This window comes from Artibeus jamaicensis, unplaced genomic scaffold (assembly GCF_021234435.1).
Source record: "Artibeus jamaicensis isolate MK-2021 breed Jamaican fruit bat unplaced genomic scaffold, CSHL_Jam_final contig_384, whole genome shotgun sequence".
NCBI classification, from domain to species: Eukaryota; Metazoa; Chordata; class Mammalia; order Chiroptera; family Phyllostomidae; genus Artibeus; species Artibeus jamaicensis.
In genome coordinates, this window is record NW_026521810.1 from 12,163,167 (window position 1) to 12,182,233 (window position 19,067).

At 42.1% G+C, this 19,067-nt stretch overlaps 1 protein-coding gene across 3 annotated transcripts in view; it reads left to right on the forward strand.

Annotated features, from left to right (window-relative positions):
* TMEM87B (transmembrane protein 87B) overlaps nucleotides 1–16,052 on the forward strand; it is a 55,508-nt gene extending 39,456 nt beyond the window's left edge. For 2 of the 3 annotated variants that reach the window (XM_053664549.1, XM_053664548.1), the window contains exons 17-19: nucleotides 36–88; nucleotides 10,766–10,796; nucleotides 12,977–16,052. In XM_053664549.1, the coding sequence (XP_053520524.1) occupies nucleotides 36–88; nucleotides 10,766–10,796; nucleotides 12,977–13,036 (144 nt within the window). In that variant the 3' untranslated portion in view covers nucleotides 13,037–16,052. The remainder of the gene's footprint in view (nucleotides 1–35; nucleotides 89–10,765; nucleotides 10,797–12,976) is intronic. The other variant, XM_053664550.1, reaches the window with a different exon arrangement.
* Nucleotides 16,053–19,067: the final 3,015 nt, after the last annotated feature.

The window sequence follows — 19,067 nt, forward strand, 5'->3', positions numbered from 1 at the left end:
TGTGAATGTTTATTAATATGTAAATTTTTCTGCAGGATGAAGACTTGAAGTGGGTGGAAGAAAATATTCCCTCCTCATTCACAGACGTGTAAATATCCTATTGGAGTTTGAATCTAAATTTAGGCTCAAATGTGAAGAGATAAGTTCATACTTTGTCACGTGCTTTTCAGACCTCACAGCTCCACGGTTTTATAGCCCCTTTCATTAGTAAATGACTGATTTACTTCATGTCGAATTGCAGAGAAAACATAGCCTTGCCTTGATCTGTCTTTCTCTCTCCCTTTTCTTTTTTTAAGTTATTTAGTTTTTTGTTCTGTTTTTTCCATTACCATTTATCCCCATTATACCCTCTTCTACCTCCACCCTCCACTCCCTCCACCCTCCTCTCTTCCCTTCACAGTGTCGTCCATGTCCGTGAGTCCTTTTTCTCTTTTTCTCAATCCTTCCACCCTGTACCCTCTCTACCCCTCAGCTGTCATCCTGCCCTCTCTCTATGAGTGTGTCTTTATTTTGCTAGTTAGTTCAGTCTGTTTGTTAGATACTGCAGATGAGTGAAATCATATGGTATTTGTCTTTCTCTGACTGGCTTATTTCACTTATCATAAAGTTCTCCAGGTCCATCCATGCTGTCACAAAGGGTAAAATTTTTCTTCTTTTTCATTGCCAAGTAGTAGTCTACCGTGCAGATGTCCCATAATTGTTTTATCTACTCATCTACTCATCTACTTGTGTTGCTTTCAGATCTTGGCTATTGTAAATAACACTGCAATGCACACAGGAATGCACATATTCTTTCAAATTAGTGTTTCAGGTTTCTTCAGATAAATTCCCAGAAATGGAATCGCTGTGTCATAAGGCAGCGTTAATTTTCTTGAGGTATATCTCCTTACTGCCTTTGACGGTGGCTGCATCAATCTGCATCCCCACCAGTAGTGCACAAGGGTTCCCTTTTCTCCTTGCCAGCACTTGTTGTTTGTTGATTTATTGATGACAGCCATTCTGACAGTCTTATTGTAGTTTTAATTTGCATTTCTCTGATGATTAGTGACATTCAGCATCTTTCCATATGTCTATTGGCCATCTGTATGTCCTCTTTGGAGAAGTGTCTCTTCAGGTCCTTTGCCTATTTTCTAATTGGATTGTCTGTCTTCTCCCTTTTCCACTGTACAACAACTATTTTAATATTTGTACCCTGTTACCAACCCCAGCCTTTTCTGATCTTTGTTTCTAAGATTGAATTAATTGCATTTTGTTTTAACTTTTTATTTTGGAAAAGTTCAAACACATGTAGAACACTTTTCTTTAACACATAACCACGCTATGGTGTATGGCGGGAAAGCTTTTGGAAGAAAAACGTGAGCACAGGAAAAATAGAGTGCAGGTGAAGCCCCGTGGGGACTGCGAACTCTTCAGGGTCTTCATCAGGGTTCCGCTTAACAATAGGATTTCAGAGCCAGTTCCGCAGCGGAAAATAGTCAGGACAGACAGATAGGATGTTTTCACATGCTGTCCCTTCCTTTTCCCTTGCCCATTTGCTTCCTGTTTAGGCAGTTCCTGCTAGTGTGGCACTCTAATTGCCTGAAGAATACCCTTCATGGCAGTGCAGGTATCCTGGCAATGATCTGTCAGGTTTCATTGTCTGAAAAAGTTTTTGTTTTAGCTTTTTTGAAAGGTGTTTTTGCTGGGCATAGAATTCTTTGTTTTTTCTCTTAACACTTCAAAGATTGTTACTTGATGTCCTCTAGCTTTCATAATTTCAGAAAGAAGTCTGGTTTAGTTCTTCCTTGTTCCTCCGTATTTTACTTGGGTTTTATTTGTGGAATTTTTGTTTTGTTTTTTGTCTGCCTTCAGGATTTTCTCTCTTATCTTTGGTTTTCATCACTGGGAATATGGTGATTCTTGGTATTGTATGGGCATATATTTTCTTTTTTTTTGGTATATACCTAGAAATGGAATTGCTAGATCATATGGTGAGTGTATGTTTAATATTTTGGAGAAATGCCAGGCTGTTTTCCAAGCAGCTGAATCGTTGTTATTCCTGCAGTAACTTATGAGGCTTTTAGTTTCTCCACATCCATATCAACATCTGTTAATTGCTCACCTTTTTTGGCTTGAGGTCTTTCAGTGGTTATGAAGTGGTATCTTGTGCTTTTTGGTAACTGAAATTTGAACTGTCCTGTTAAGGAACTAGTGTTACTTAACTAAACTATAGTAACTGAAATTCACACACATCAGATTCATGCAAAGTGGGGACAACATATATATTATACTAACAATACACTACTATATTTTTTTATAGAAAAGCAAAGTAGACGTGTATATATTCTTTTATATTTATCCATGCATTTCCTAGTACTTCTTTCCTTCTTATGTGTCTGAGTTATCACCATCTCCTGTAGGTCTTTATTATTTCTTACAGTATATCTCTGCTGGAAACATTTTCTCAGTTTTATTTATATGAAAATGTATTTGTTTGCCCTCCTTTGTTTATAAAGTAATTTTTCTAAAGACTTTATTCACTTATTTTTAGAGACAGGGGAAGGAAGAGAGAAAGAGGAGAGAAACATCAATGTGTAGTTGCCTCTTGCGTGCTCCCCACCAGGGACTTGGCTTGCAACCCAGGCATGCGCCCTGACTGGGAATTGAACTGGCGACCCCTTGGTTCTCAGGCCAGCACTCAGTCCACTGAGCCACACCAGCCAGGGCTCTTTACCCTCCTTTCTTGAAGGATAGTTTTGCTGGATACAAAAACCTTGGTTGACTTTTGTTTGAACACTTCCAGCATGTCCTTCCAGTACCTTCTGTTTCTATAGTTTTTGTTGAGAAGTCAGTCTTCTTATACTTTTGTTCTCTTGTGTGTAATGTGTATTTATTTTACTGCTCTTCAGATTCTTTTTTTTTTTGTATTTGGCTTTCCGCAGTGTCTTTGTGATGTGCTTAAATATGGTTTTCTTTATGCATATTCTCCTTGGAATTTGTTGAGCTACTTGGATCAGTATACTCACTCCCCTTGGTTATTTTGCAGTTCCATCAACTACTTGCATTTAATAATTTTATCCATGTTTATATACACCTTTTTGTGGGAGGAATCATCTGATCTTTTCACCTTTACCTCCCATCTTCCATTCTCACCAGTTTCTCTATAATCATTTTTACTTCTTTCTTTACATCATTTTCATTCTCTTAGTTCTGTGGTAAGATCATTCTCTTACCACATATTACATTTTTATTTATATTTATTCTTCCATAGGAACCTTGCTATTTTCTCATTGTAGGTATGATTTTGTCTTTTCCTTTAATTATTTTCCTGAGTTTGAGTAATTCTTTGAAGATTTTCTTCCTCTTTTATTTTTATCCATTTTTGTTCTTGGTTTTTAAACTTTTTTTTTCTTGGGGGGGGTATTTTTTTTAACATTTTTTTATTGATTATGTCATTACATTTGTTCTATTCCCCCCTCCTTTCCCCTCCACCCTGCACACACCTCTCCCACCATTAGTTCATGAACACGTCTCAAGTTCTTTAGATTCTGTATTTCTCCTACTATTCTTACCCTCCCCCCTATCTGTTTTCTGTCTACGTCTGTGCTACTTATTTTCTGTACCTTCTCCCCCCTTCTCCTTCTCCCACTCCCCTGTTGCTAATCCTCCACATGATCTTCATTCCTATGGTTCACTCCTGATCTAGCTATCCTCTTAATTTGCTTTTGTTTTAGGTGTGGTTCTCAATAACTGTGAGTTTGCAGTCCTTTCACTGTTCATCTTTTTTATCTTCTTTTTCTTAGGTAAGTCCCTTTAACATTTCATATAATAAGAGCTTGGTGATGATGAACTCCTTGAATTTGGTCTTATCTGAGAAGCACTTTTTCTGTCCTTCCATTCTAAATGAAAACTTTGCTGGATAGAGCAATCTTGGTTGTAGGTCTTTGGTTTTCATGACTTGTAATACTTCTTTCCAGCCCCTTCTTGCCTGTAAGGTCTCTTTGGATAAATCAGCTGACAGTCTGATGGGAACTCCTTTGTAGGTGACAGTCCCCTTAGCTCTTGCTGCTTCTAGGATTTTCTCCTTCATTTTAATCTTGGTTAATGTAATGATGATGTGCCTTGGTGTGTTTCTTCTTGGGTCCAACTTCTTTGGGACTCTCTGAGCTTCCTGGATTTCCTGGAAGTCTATTTCCTTTGCCAGAATGGGGAAGTTCTCTTTTACTATTTGTTCAAATAGGGTTTCCACTCGTGACTGTTCCTCTTTCCCCTTCTGGTACCCCTATAATTCGAATGTTGGAGTGTTTAAAGATGTCCTGGAGGTTCCTAAGCCTCTCCTCATTTTTTTGAATTCTTGTTTCTTCATTCTTTTATGTTTGGTCATTTTTTCCTTCCTTCTGGCCCACTCCCTTGATTTGAGTCCCAGTTTCCTTTCCATTACTGTTGGTTTCCTGTGCATTACCAATCATTTCAATTAGTTTAGCCTTCATATGTTTCTCTAACTTGTGACTATAATCAACCAGTTCTGTGAGCATCCTGATCACCAGTGTTTTAAACTGTGCATCTGAAAGTTTGGCTATTTCTTTATCACTTAGATTTATCGGCTCTGGGGCTCTGAGTTGTTCTTGAGCCATTTTTGGTCTGTTCATGCCGATTAAGTATGAGGAGCGAAGCCTTAGTTGTTTACCAGGGCGGGGCCACTCAGGTCGCTGGTTTGTGACGCTGTATGTGGGGGCGGGGTCAGAGAGGGAGCAATGACAGTCCTCTCCGCTCGCCAGTCCGTCCCACTACCCCCGCCTGTTTATCCGAGCAGAAATGTGCCAGCCCGCCACCCTGCACCGTGCGGTCTCAATGCTCACCTCTTCACTATTTTATCTGCACGCAAATGCTCCACCGACCGCAGCCAGCCAGCCGCGCCTCTTCCCCATGTCCGCCCGTAGCCAGCCCCCACCGCACCTGGGATCTGCGCCTTTGGCTGCTTGTGCACCACCCGGTTGGGATCTTTTTTGCCAACTCGCTCTGCTGCTGGCTTCCCTCCTCTCACCGGTTTAGCTGAGCATTTCATTGTCTTTGGACTCCGTATTGTCGATTTTCTGTGTGGTTTGGTTGTGTTTATTGTTGTTAAAAATAGTTGTTCTTAGATTTGGTTGTGCGCGGACACAAGGTGTTTCCACCTACGCCTCCATCTTGGCGGAAGTCAGTTTTTAAACTTCTTATTGTAGAAATTTAAATTTATTTATTATGTTCTTAAAATTAAATTTATTACTGTTTTTTAATATCACCAAATGTTCTTTTTGACTTGTTTAATTTGGAGAGGATTTTTCTTTTTGTTTTATTCCTTCTGCACCATTTTACGGAATTGGTTTTCTTTGTTTTTCTATTTCTAGGCATTTTGTGGTGAGACTACCTAGTTTGAGTGCTTTCTTTCATCAAGTTACATAAATTAGCTTTATTTATGGGTAATGTGGTTGAGGTGGGAGGTTCGGAGAGAGGGAGGACGGTGTTTTCTTTTATTTCTGCAGAGTCTTTAATTTTGCTTTCTTCTTTCCTTCTTTGTATTCACTGTGCTGTCATGTCTCTGAGGAATACCACTCCTGTGTTTGACTCTCCCCTGAAAACCATGACTCTTAAAGCCCCTACATTTTTTTCTTTTAAATTAAATTGTATTTTATTAATTATGCTGTTACAGTTGTCCCAATTTTTCCCCCTTCCCCCCACTGCCCAGCACACCACACTTCCTCAAGCAGTTCCCACACCATTGTTCATGTCTATGGGTCATGCACATAAGTTCTTTACTCCATTTCCTGTACTGTACTTTATATCCCTCTGGCTATTCTGTGACTACCAACTTGTACATCTTTTTTTATTTTTTAAAGGTTTTATTTATTTATTTTAGAGAGGGCAGAGGAGGGAGAAAAAGAAACATCAGTGTGTGGTTGCCTCTGGCATGCCCCCCTAACCAGGACCTGGCCTGCAACCCAGGCATGTTTCCTAGACTGGGAATCCAACCAATGACCCTTTGATTCACAGGCTGGCACTCAGTCCACTGAGCCACACCAGCTAGGGCCCAATATGTACTTCTTAATCCCCTCACCTCTTCACCCATTCCCCCCAACACCCACCTGTCTGGCAACTATCAAAACAATCTTCGTATCCATTAGTCTCTTTCTGTTCTTCTTTGTTTAGTTTATTAGATCCAGTTGCTGATAGGTATGTTGTTTATTGCCATTGTATTGTTCATAGTTTACCTTCTTTTTCTTGAATAAGTCCCTTTAACATTTCATATAATAATGGTTTGGTAATGATTAACTCCTTTATTTTTTTCTTGTCTGGGAAGCTTCTTATCTACCCTTTGATTCTAAGTGATAGCTTTGCTGTATAGAGCAGTCTTGCCTTTTCATGACTTTGAATATTTCTTGCCAGTCCTTGTAGTCTGCAGTGACTCTTGAGAAATCACCCGATAGTCTGATGGGAACTACCCTATAGGTCACTAACTGCTTTTCTTTTGCTGCTTTTAAGATTCTCTTTAACCTTTGGCATTTTAATTATGATGTATCTTAATTTGGGCCTGTTTGCATCCATCTTATTTGGGACTCTCTCTTCTTCCTGGACTTGCATGTCTATTTCATTCAACAAATGAGGGAAGTTTTCTTTCATTATTTTTTCAAGTAGATTTCCAATTTGTTGCTCTTTCTCTTCTCGGTCTGACACCCCTATGATGCAAATGTTGGAACTCTTAAAGTTGTTCCAGAGATTTCTTATACTATCCTTGCTTTTTTTCTTGTTCTTATTGGTTGCTTTTGTTCCCTTATGTTCCATATTGTTGCTTTGATTCTCAGCTTCATCCATTCTTCTTCTGATGCCCTGTAAATTGTTCATTTCAATTAGTGTATCCTTCATTTCTGACTGTATCAGTTTTTATGCTGTTGAGGTCCTCACTAAGTTCCTTGAGCATCCTTATAACCAGTGTTTTGAATTGTGCATCTGCTAATTTGCTCATTTTCATTTTGTTCTTTTTTCTGGAGTTTTGATCTGTTCTTTCATTTGGGTCATGTTTGTCTCTTTATTTTGGCAGCATCTCTGTGTTTGTTTCTGTGTATTAGGTAGAGCTGCTGTGACTCTTGTGTCTTGATAGCATGGCCTAATGCAGTAGGTGTCCTGTAGGGTCCAGTGGCACAGCCTCCCCTATCACCCAAGCTGGGAATTCGAAGTGTGCCATTTGTGTGGTCTGAGTACACCCTCCTCTTGTGACCGAGCCTGGCTTGCCGTTGGCAGGTCAGTGGGAGGGATTTCCTCAGGTCAGTCAGCTGCAAGGACTGGCTGTGACCACTGACCACCAATCTCTGCCCTCCATGGAAGATCAGCTGTGCAGGGGCAGGGTGGTGGTGCTCCCATGTGGTCTGCAGCTGTCCACTGGGCCCACAGGCTCTGAGGTTCTTCGAGTGGTCCAGGCCAGGGTCAGTCACAGCCTGGGTTCTGCCCAGAGCCCCCCATCACAAGCTACAGAGCAGTCTGCAGATAGCTGCTATTTGTAATGAGCTTGGAGGTGCTCAGGTGACGCCAAACTGATCCATAGTTGGCTGCTAATAGTGCTGGGCTGGAGGACACTTAGCCAGAGGTACAGGGATTGGGCACTGGCTGAGGCTGGTTGTTGCTTGTTTGAGTGAATTTAGAAAAATGTGAAGTTGAGTGGAGACTAGCCATTCATGTGGAAAAACCACTGTTAACAGCTTACCTGGGTCATAAGTTGGGTGGGTCAGAGTTTCAGGGATTCTCCAGGGCAGAGCAAACCATGTGAGCCAGGTTGGTGAATTCTCAGATATGGCCTCTGCCTGCCAGTTCTCAAGGTTTGTGCAGGGAAGGCTCAGAAAAGGAACAATGGCCTCTACCTGACTTTCTTTCTGGGAGGAAGCTGTCCCCCAGCTCTCACCTTAATGCCAGGCACTTCATTTCCTCCGTGTGCGCCGCTAGTGTCTTTCAAGCTACTACCGCAGTGTGGCACTGTAGGGCATAGTCTGAGTAAGTCCATGTGCGGGCCCTTTAAGAGGCTGTGCTTGGAACTTCAGTAGCTCCTCTCACCTACTCAAACCCTGCTCAGGATGTACCTTTCTGGCACTGGAACCCTGGGCTGGGAGGCTTGGTGTTGAGCTGAGACCTCTCACTCCAGACATATCCCCTCCTGAATTTTTATTTACCACATGTGGGTGTAGGACGGGCCCATTCCGTGTCTGTGCATCTCCTACCAGTCCCAATGGATGTGGTTTCTTTCTGTAGTTGTGAGACTTCCATTCAGCTCAATTTCTGATGGTTCTGAGTGGTGGTGGTTCTATGGTTTAGTTGTAATTTTGATGGCTGCGCAAGGAGGTGAGCCATGTTTACCTACGCCTCCATCTTGACCAGAAGTCTGGATGCCTATCCGAGCCACTACATTCGATTCTGCTCACTTTACTCCCTTCCCTGTAGTAGGTCACCAACCTTCCCTCTGTGTTTTGGTGCTTAGTGTTGGTTTTCTTTGCTGAGGTTGGTTTTGTTTTTGTCTTGGCTGTGTCCTCCCTCCCCTCTGCTCTTCACACAATCCCGCAAATTCTCTTGTCCCACTGTGTGCTCATGAGCTTGTGGTGACAGCAGGGAGTCTGTTGGACGTGGCATGCACTTCTCTGCTTACATGTAATTTCCGGTTTGTGGTGCTGTGCTGGAAATGCTGAAGACCACAGGTTGTATCCGGCTTTGTTTGCAGTCTGTAGGGATTTCAGGTATTTTTGAGCAAAGCTGTGTGGAGAGATTCAGATTATGTGACGACTGTTGTCTTCCAGATTTGGCAACTCATTCCTAAGTACTTCAGAAGGAAGTTACCTCAGCAGAGTCCCCACTTCCGGGAAAGCAGTAGGGCTCCTGGCAATTTCCTTCATGTTTTAGGAAGTCATCACTCTATTCTTCTTCCTGTAAATAGAAATATGTGCTTGATTACAGAAATTCCTTTGGACTATAAAAGACTGAAAGACTTATATGTTCTGATGATGAGCAATTTATGTGAAATGAGTAGAGCTATATAATCCAAATTAATTTCCAGCATTTTAGATTCTTAGAAACCTGTGTTCACTTCTACTAACACAAGAAATTTAGCACACTGTTCCTCAAAATAAGTGTACACTTCACATAGCATGTGTGGAAATTAGACTTCATACACAGGGAAATCTTTTTTGTACATCCGTAAAAATGAAACAAAAGTTTCATAAGTCATAGGAAGTTTAAACCGATGATGAATGACTGTGATTCGCTGCATCATGAGATATTCATATGTTGTCACATTCATTATGGCTTTTCCATCTCTCTGATCAGCCTTAAAAGTCAGCTTAGCATCGTCTGCCTTCCTCTTCGCAGCACCGAATACATCTGAATAAGTTTTAGGTAGTTACTTACCCAGCAGACCCACTTTCGAGGCAGCTAGTATTTATTCGTGAACAAGGAGCTAAGTGCCCAGTGACTGTCCTCAGACTCGGCTCTGCTTCCTGTTCCCCAGACCTATCTCCCGCCTGGATTTCCCTTAGTGATGTTGTTGCAGACAAGCTCCTTTCATTATCCCACACCAGTTTGTGTCCCAGTCTCTCTTCCTCCCTCACTAGGGACTGCACTGCAGGTAGCATCCACCCCTGGGCTTAAGTGTGGATGGATGGGACTTTCAGGCTGTGGCCTGGCACAGATGTGCCCTTCAGGTGCTCCCCCAAAGCTTTCGCACACATCGAGGCTACACTTGTCTTTTTATCATATTATCTTTCCCAAGCAAAGCTTCTGTTATGTAATTTTTTTCTCTCTCCAGTGTACAGTGTTAGCTTACACCCAGTCAGTGACGATAAAGACATGGAATTAAATAAACACCTGATTCCATAAAGATCTTACCACCTTTTATAATGTTTGCTCATCCCTCTTTTTTAAATACGTGTATATTTTAATAAAACTAGTGTACACATCAGGTGCACATCACAATGATTTGATCGTATATAAATAGTGAAGTGATGACTGAAGTCCACCTTACTCATTGCCCAGTTCTCACAGAAGCCCGTGGGTTTTCAAACTGGACAGCACAGCGCCGCTCAGACACTTGCTGTGCAGTCGGGGTAGGAACAGGCAGGGCCTGGCGGGGTGTGGTCGGAGCTGGCGTGTTTGGGACCGTTCGTAGGTGTGGCTCAGGCGCTGACGTCCCCCCAGCACTGCCCGTCTCGCTTTCTTTCCACTTCTGCTGTTTCCGTTTTGAAGTTACGATCACTCTCACATTTCAGTGTTTTTTACTGAAGTTTGTGGGCGTACAGCACACGTTCGTGAAAGTGTACACGTTCTAAATGAGTGTGTAGCTCAGTCCATTTTAATATGAGCACATATTAAAATGCACCCAGGTCCAAAGGCAGAACACTGCCTGTCCTAAGAACCACCTGTTTTCCTCCCACGCCGTGACCTCGCTTTCTCAGAGGTGCTGCCGTCCTGAATATGTACCTGTGGATGACCTGTATCATCCGCAGGTACATACTCAATTTTTAAATTCTGGTTCCTGAAGGGGTCATTCCTTCTGGGGGGCTCTGTAGCATTTCACTGTATGAATGTGCCAGTTCACCCCTTTGGGGCTCTCACAAACAACAGTGGTGAACGTTCTTCGTGGCAGCCAGGAGCACAGTCTGGCCCTTTGGCTGCGTGGGGCTGGGAGGCGGGGGTGGGGCGCCGGGGGTGTTCACACTAAGCTTCTGTAGATACACCAGCTTTTCAATAACCATCGACTTTTTGTCTTCTATTTCAGAGCCCTTCCAGTGCTAGTAGATTCAGATGAGGTAAAATATATTTTCACTAACTTCCTTGGGGCTATTATTTTTCAAAGGGAGAAGTGCATTTCAGAAAGAAATTCTGAAAGTTACTTTCTAAAACAGTTGCAGATTGAGCAGGCTTAAAGACACTTGATTTGTGGGTAAAGTTTAAAGGAACTGATCTTCACGTAAAATAGGAGCCAGATAAATACTCGTTGGTGGACTGGGCTGGCCAAGAGGTCCATGTGGTTTTTTCCATAAGATAAAAGACATAACATTTTTCATTTTCACTGACAGCTGTACTGATTTGGCACTTTGAGTATGTTGGCTCTCTCCCACGTGGTACAGCGTTGATTGCTCTCAATTCTCCATTTGATCGCTGTCAACTCCCACCAGTCCACCCGACTGCGGAGCGTCATCCGGTGAGAATGCGCCAGCACAGCGCTTCACAGACCCCTTTGGACACATTCCATCAGTCACAGCACCTTCTCCGTACACCACACAGATCTTTTTTAGCATTTCAATTGCATTTTTACCCTTCTTGAAATAATAAAGTATAACATGGGGAAAATGTTACATATTTTCTTCCATCTTCAATATTAAAATGGCTACACAAAAATTCATCAATTTCATAAATTTTTTTCAAATGCACACTGATATGACAGCTGTCACAATACAATATAAACAAATTGTTTTGAATGAAGTTAAAGACAACTCAGTGCTACTAGAGCCATCTCATGGAAAAAATCAAACTTTCTGGCCAACCCAGTAAAAGAGGGAAGAACCATTCTATGAAGTTTTGAGCATCTCATGTGTGGGTAGAGTTTAGAAGATGGCTGCTTTGTCTAAATAATCTCATATCTGCCGATATTTTGCCGGGGTGTTAGAGTTTCTGGCTGATTTTCATTTACTGAGGACATTTGAATAGAGGATGCAGATATAAGGAAGGTTTTGGGGAGGGAATTAGTTATGGATCATCTGGACATTGGAAAGAGGCCCGAGATAGTCAGGAGTGTAAGAATTACTGAAAGGAGGGCTTCGGGAACATCAGCTTCTGTGAAGGACAGTCCAGGGCGGTCAGTGGTGCTGAGAGGTGACTTGCAAGGAGGGAGCCGCGTTGTGTTCCCTGGGAGGCAAGGGCAGCGGCTCTGGCATCGGCCTGGGCCCTGGCCGCTGTGGGGCGGGAGTTCCAAGAGGCTGCAGCGCACATGTGCCGGGGGAAGAGCAGCCAGGATTTATAACTGCCGTGAAATTGTTCTCAAAAGGGTCTTTATAGTATTCATTTGACAAATCACTGATTTATAACTTAAAAGGTCATTACTTGGTAAAGGGAAGCCCGTCTCCAGATAAACTCCTGTCCCTGCCACTCCCTGGTAACTGAGCTCAAGATGTACTCTAGCTAATAGGGTGTTAATGTTTCCTGAGCTGCTTAGCAGGTAATTAATTAACTGTATGGAAAGGTGGACCCCCCCAAAAAATCTGGAATTTATTTATTGAAAATCGTGTGTTCTTACATGTTTAAACTTTAGTCACCTTCAAAGTGCTTTCCATTTGATGCAGTACATCTATCAAAACATTTTCCACTGCTTGAAACAGTTTTTGAACTTGTTGATTTTGATGCCTCTTAGTGCTTCTGCCATCTTTTGTTTCACCTCTTCCACATCCGCAAAACATTTCCCTTTGAGGACTTTTTTCATTTGAAGGAGGCAAAGGTCGCTTGTGGCAAGATTGGGTGAATAGGGAAGATGGGGCACAAGGGTCATGCCGTTTTTGGTCAAAAACTGCTGACCACTCAGTGTGATGTGGGCAGGTGTGCTCAAAGTCACCCATCATGAAATGAGCAAAAACACTGAGAGTCTTCAAAACAAGTTTACTGAGGCCGAATACAGCCTCTCACAACAGTGCCAGCTGGTACCCTGATCCAGATGGGTCCCTAGAACACTCACCTAGTGGGGGAAGCCTGTACTACAGGGGCCCACCCTCCAGAAGATATTTGTGGTTTTTTGGGGTCCCCCCTTGTATACACTAGGAAGTATGGGTTGTATGGTTTTATTTTCTGTATCTAATACTTCTTTGCATACTGTGGAATATACTTAGTTCCCCACAAAAATCATGACTGTTGAAGGATTAGAGAATTATATTAGGTTCTGGGAGAATCATCCACACTTTTGATGAGTATCTTTCTTTCTTTCTTTCTTTGTTTTTAGGAAATCATGACCAGATCTGAAATGGCAGAAAAAATGTTCTCTTCAGAAAAAATAATGTGATTGGAACCATATGCATGAAACCTAGTTATCAGTGAAGGACTCCCCAAGGCTCAAAGAAGTCACGCAAGAAGTTCTTAATACATCATTATCTTGAAATCTGTGTATTAAAATTAGGAATTCAAGTGGTGGGTGGGTTCTACACCTTTTTTAAGCAGCTCTCGAATGCCAGTTCCTGCCCTTTAAATTGCTTGGACTTAGAAATAATGTGAGAAAAGTATTATGGTCAATATATGCCCAAATGACCGGAGCTAGTGAGTGGCAGACACGTGGATTGGGTTGTATCTTTTTCCTGGAAAATATGGCACTTCCAGATTTAAACTGTTTTCGTTTGTTTGTTCTTAACATAAACACTTCTACTGTTCTTCCAATGACCTTAGAGGTAGATGAAGCGCGGTCAGACACTTGCCTCCATCTCCTGGGTTTTTAGTTAGCTGGGTGCAATAAGAATTTCCTTTAACTTTGTACTGAAACAGTTTGGTAGTAAGTGACATTTGGTTTACATTGGAACATAGGACATTTACATGGGCTGTCGTGTGAGTGCACATGTTTGCACAAGGACTTGGTTTCATTATTACCGTGGTGCACGTCACGTCACGTCACATCATGGACATCTTCTCTCCTGGAGCTCAGTGGACAAGTATATGGAGAGAGAGGTCTTAAGGGTCACTTCCAAAGATTCGCTCTGCCCCTGTCCCCTCACTCAGGCTGTATGTGCATGTGCTGCTGCTGAACCTGCCTGGGGCAGGCGGGGGACCCCTGGCCGCGTGGCTCCCCACAGCGCCCCCTCCCGGGTTACCCTGGAGGAAACTGGGACCTTTCTCATATGTAACCTTGGCATACTTGATTCCTAATATCACATATGTTTAACTGTACAGTACATCACTGTTAATCTTGTAACTAATTTCTTAACCTTTAACCATGGGTTATACATTATTTTGTTATATCGCAATGTGTGATTTGAAATTTTTTGTTTTAATTATTTTTAATGAAGAACATTCTAAACTTGAAAGGCCATTGAAAGTAGTGTGATGGGAATGTGCCGTTTGCTGCTTTAGTGACCAGAGATGCGGGGCTGGTGGGCATTTAGAGCAGAATGAAGTCAGGATTGCGTGTGTCTTTCTTGGAAGGAGTTCTAACCTTGTAAATCAAGACCGACTCCAGGGAATTATCTTTGAGAAGCACTGAAGTCCTCACCAGTATAAACACTTAAATACAACTTTTCTGGGTTTTTATTTCATTGTGAAGCCACGAAAGATTTTTTTCAAAAAATTTTCTTTGGAATTTACTATTTCACAAGGGCTAGTAAAAAATATTTATTTACAATAGTAATGTCTCTTGAAAGATACTTTCCAATTTATTTTCAGTGGTGACTTAAACAGTGTTGTACTGAACGGGACAGTGTCCCGTTCAGTAAACTGGTCAAGGTGCCATGAGTTTGGGTGTCCCTCCTGGAGGGGTGCCCGCATTCCTGGTGCAGGTTCCAGTCCTGTCTCAGGATCCCGCTGTCCTGGGCTCCCACCTCGTGCATTTCCCGACATCCATGTTCTCTCTGGCTTTGGTGTATTTCACCCCCAACCCGAGTTGTTTCAGGTCAGGAGGTGACCACTGCCCTCTCATCCCTCAAATTTCTATCTAATACCACTGCCTGGATTTCGAGGCAGATTCACCCCAGCTCCTGTAGCTGAATTTTGAATGTAGAATCCTGGGCGCCTGGCCAGCAGGAGCTGCCGGCTACTGGGGTGAGAGTGGGGGCTGATGGTCAGAGTGGGACAGCAGACTGCCTCGGACCTAACACTGCGTCCTGTAGCCGGCAAAATTATTGCTGGAACCTAGGTGGCTTAGCTGCAGGCTGAAGTTCAGGCTTCCCTCATCATCCAGATGCTGTTTTCAAAGGGCCCGCACTGTATCTGTCACTGTCCGTGAGTGGTCATTGTGTCCTCTGCTAATATCCTGTGACCAGAATCAAAGATTTTTGGCCAGGGGCTTCTGAGCCGCCTCATATGAACAGGAGGGGGCGCCCCAGGGCTGCTTGTTCATAGAAAGGACACAGGGCGAAGTAGCCTCCAGGGCCACTGTGAAGCTGTCGTCCTGCTTCTGCATGAAGGTTCCAGAAATCGCTCATCAGTGTCAGATTAGTTTATTCTTATGATGCCATCCAGATGGGTCTTCCAATATATTAATGAAGAGATCTGAGAATAATAGACCAGTTTTATGTTTTTCTTGGCAGAAGGCTTAGAAAAGCATTTTGCAGTTCATGTTAGATTTGCATGATGTGTGAAATTTGCTTAAAAGGGAATTTTCACTATTTGGGCTAGATTAGTATTAGTATCTACTTTAAAAGATAATTAAGTTTGTTTATTTCCAAAATAAGAAAAAGATGAATATGTGAATTTTTAAGGCTGAGAGATGATGTTTCCATATTTTTCTGTAAAGAAAATAATTTTTTAAATCTTTCCTATCCTGTAGAGCAGACCAGCTTTACCCCTGTAATATGGTACATTATGTTTGCACTACTAGAATGTCAAGGCTGAAAGTATAAAAATGTACATATATGGTTAACTTTTTATATCCTCTTTTAAAAAGGGGTTTGAGTCTGTTGCACTAAGCTGCACATGACTGGTTTAATGTTGAGCTCTCACGCTGTTTACAAGTCCCCGCTGTTGGCACTTGTGTCTTTGTACGACCAACAGCGTGTGGCCGGCAGCACAAAACTCCAGCCTCGTACTGGCAGGTGAAGTTCCAAACATACCAGCTGTGTAAATGGCAAACAGGACTTTCGAGAAAGTGTACATTGTAATCCTGGAGCTCACCACACACTAAGAAACTTAAGAAATAGGAAAACATGTATTTGGGAAGAAAGTTTAGGGACTTAAGTAGTTATATTTTTCTATTTAAAAAAGTTAAATTATTGTATAAGGAGGAAGTTGTTTTGAATGTAGGACAAAGCTATTTCAAAGATTTTTGTTTGAGAAAATGATGTATTTTGTGCCTTAATATTTGTTCTGACTTTTAATAAATTGCTTTCTGAAATTTTTGATTATTGATTCTTGATAATATCTATTAGTGCTGGATTGTGTAAATCCACAGAAAATGTAGACTCCAATTTATGGCAGGACATAAAATTTTTAAGAGGAGGTACAGCTAATTAGCAAACATGTGAAAGTGTTCTACTTCAGTGGTGATCAAAGAAATGCAAAATAAAAGATTGGGAAATTTTTTAAAATCCAGTCAACCTAAATGTATACCATTGCATATTTATAAAATCCTTTTGCTTTCAAAGTCTGACCAAGTGAGCACATTAATGATGGCAGTGTGTATATAACCTGGGAATAATGCCAACTCTGATGGTGGTTTTTAAAGTAATTCAAAATACAGGATAAGGCTTCTGCACAAAAATGTTCATTATGGCATTATTTAGAGACAAAATTAGAAAACAGATGTCAACAATAGAGTAGAAAGTGACCTCCAATTTAACCAGCTACACATGGAACACTGCTGCAACTATTAAATTATTACAAAGAATGTGTAACACAAAAATACTTGTACGAAATACAGTACAGCCACACATGTGAGCCATTTTCCATGTAATAGGAAGGACTGAGTGGAAATACCTCACAGTGGCACCTGTGGTCAGTGTTTCAGTTCAGCTCGGCTGTGGTCACAGCATTTCGGTAGTTAAGACCAAAAAGGGTGTTTCTTAATTATGTAGCAGTTCTAGGGTGGGCGTAGAGCCCCTCGGGGGACCCGCGGTTGACTTCTGTCTGTGGGCCGCCATCTCCAGGGCCTGCCATCTGCCATCCTCCAGCAGATGGGGACAGTTCCTCAGCCTGGGCGGTGTTGCAGGGCGGGGCCTGTCAGCGGTGCACATCACTCCACCGCGTATTCTGTTGGCAGAAGCTTAGCCAGCTTTTTGGCTGCAGCAGGCTGCCAGTCACTGGGGATTCAGCAGCTCCGTGCTTGCCTGCTGTTCCAGTGCCGTGGAAGGAACAGATGGGTTTGGGTGGACAACCAAGAGCTTCTGCCGCAGGTTTTTTTGGGGCAACAGACTAAGGGAGACTTAAAAGCCTGTTCCTTCCCAATTTTTCAGTTAAACACTGAGAAATAATTATGTAAACAGTGATAGTGCCATAACTGGGCTATGTGATCTCAGAAACTCCAGAAGTAAGTGTTGTTTCAGGCCACAGCTTAATCCTTTAGTGAATGAAACCCATCCTGTCCCAAGTGGGTGGAAATGCTGCCAGCCTTGGGGACAGCCAAGGTGGGTGTTTCCAGGGGAAAAGCAGGTTGGAATAGCAGGGACCGTAATTTAGGGAGTGTGGGGGTGCATAGGGCCAGGCTTTCCTAACCATTGTCTCATTGTGCCGTGGCTGGTCAGCCAGTGAGTTTATAGGTAAGAAAACAGTGTTCAGTAACTTGCCCAAGAGCACCCTCCTGGTGAGTGACAGGCTGGTGGAATACCGCCGCGAAGCATCCTTGAGTTCTCAAAGTCCTGGGGGGAAGTTTCGTTTAATAAATAGATGTGTGTGTTTGGTAGAGAATCAAGTGACATAATGTGTATCAAGTGCTTGGTGCACAGGCCTTCGAAAGACAGTCAAGGTCATTGTGAAAAGTGCAGCAGACATTGTCAGACTCAGCTGAAACGTGCATCCATGTAAAATTCAAGCACATTCTAAGATTTGTTTATACATGTTCTGTGCCCCTTAAGTGATACTGAATTTACACCTAAATTTCTACTAACACAAGCTGACAGGGTACTCAATTTAGATGTAAAGATTGACAGTGTTTCCTTTAACATTGTTTTGTGAAAAGTAAAGAAAGGCTACATACAGAAAATATTTTAAAAGTTCTCCAGCAGATGGTGCCAAAGGGGCATTTCTGAAGGGATCTAACTCACAATTTTGGTCTCTAATTCTTCTATTAAAAAAAAACACCTTATAAATCTACATTTACTTACTAAAATGCCATTAGACAAATTTAAAGTTGAAATAAAGTCCAAAATGTACACGCAGAGTGCCACCAACCTGGTAAAACATTGCCAGTCTCCCTGAGAATTTGAACTTGAAAGCTGGAAGGGGCCTCCGAGATCTCACAGAGGAGAAAGTGGCAAAGCACAAACCTTCTTTGGCTGAGTCCCTTGAGCCAGAGGTGAAGCCTGTCTCCTAGGTTGCTCTCCTCACCTCTGGGTCCTTGAGGGCTGGCTGAACTGTACATCACAGCTTGAAATATACTTTATATGCTTTAATTAGTCCTTACTACATCATTTTATGTGACTTTGTCATCTTTCAGTCTAGCCTCCAAATTCTTGTTTCTCCATAAATAATCCTACTTCTGATTCTCTACTACTTAATTTAATAAGTGGAGGTTTCTTGGGGGCAGAGTAGAGTCCAGAAAGTTAGGGACAGTGTCTATTTTTAACACTACGAGCATAATAAAAATGAAATATTCTATTCTACATATTTTATCTTCCCTTAAAACAACAACAACAAAAAACCTGGGCACTACTGTATCTGCTCCCGAAGAGTTATTTTAGACATTTAAGGGGAGAATAGACAAGCTGGCCTTTTCAGTAACTGTGGGCTTGCTTTTTAAATAATGAACTTACTATTATCAAATGCATTTGTGGGTTTCAAGTTCTGGTAATGAAGAAGTACCTTCTCTTGGACCAACCTGCCCCACAGACTGGACAATTAAAATAACAACTACTTAAAGATAGGAGAGAGAGAAATGAAAAGCAGGAAGACACTGGAAGGCACTCAACACTTGGGTGAGGGAAACAGCACTCTGAATCTCCCATTTTTATGACTTTTTAACTGATAGGCCAGAGTTTGTGTCAAATGGGGAAATTAAACCCAGATATAAAACCTTCTATTTTATTAAACTTGAAGACAGGTTTAAAGAACCACGGTGGCTGGAAAGTGAAAGAAAAGCGGAATTCCTGAATGAGAGAACCAGGGAAAAAAGGCACCACAGCTGTGTATAAACCTCCCAGTTCACCGGACCATGTGTATGTGGTGCAGACTCCACTCTCCCT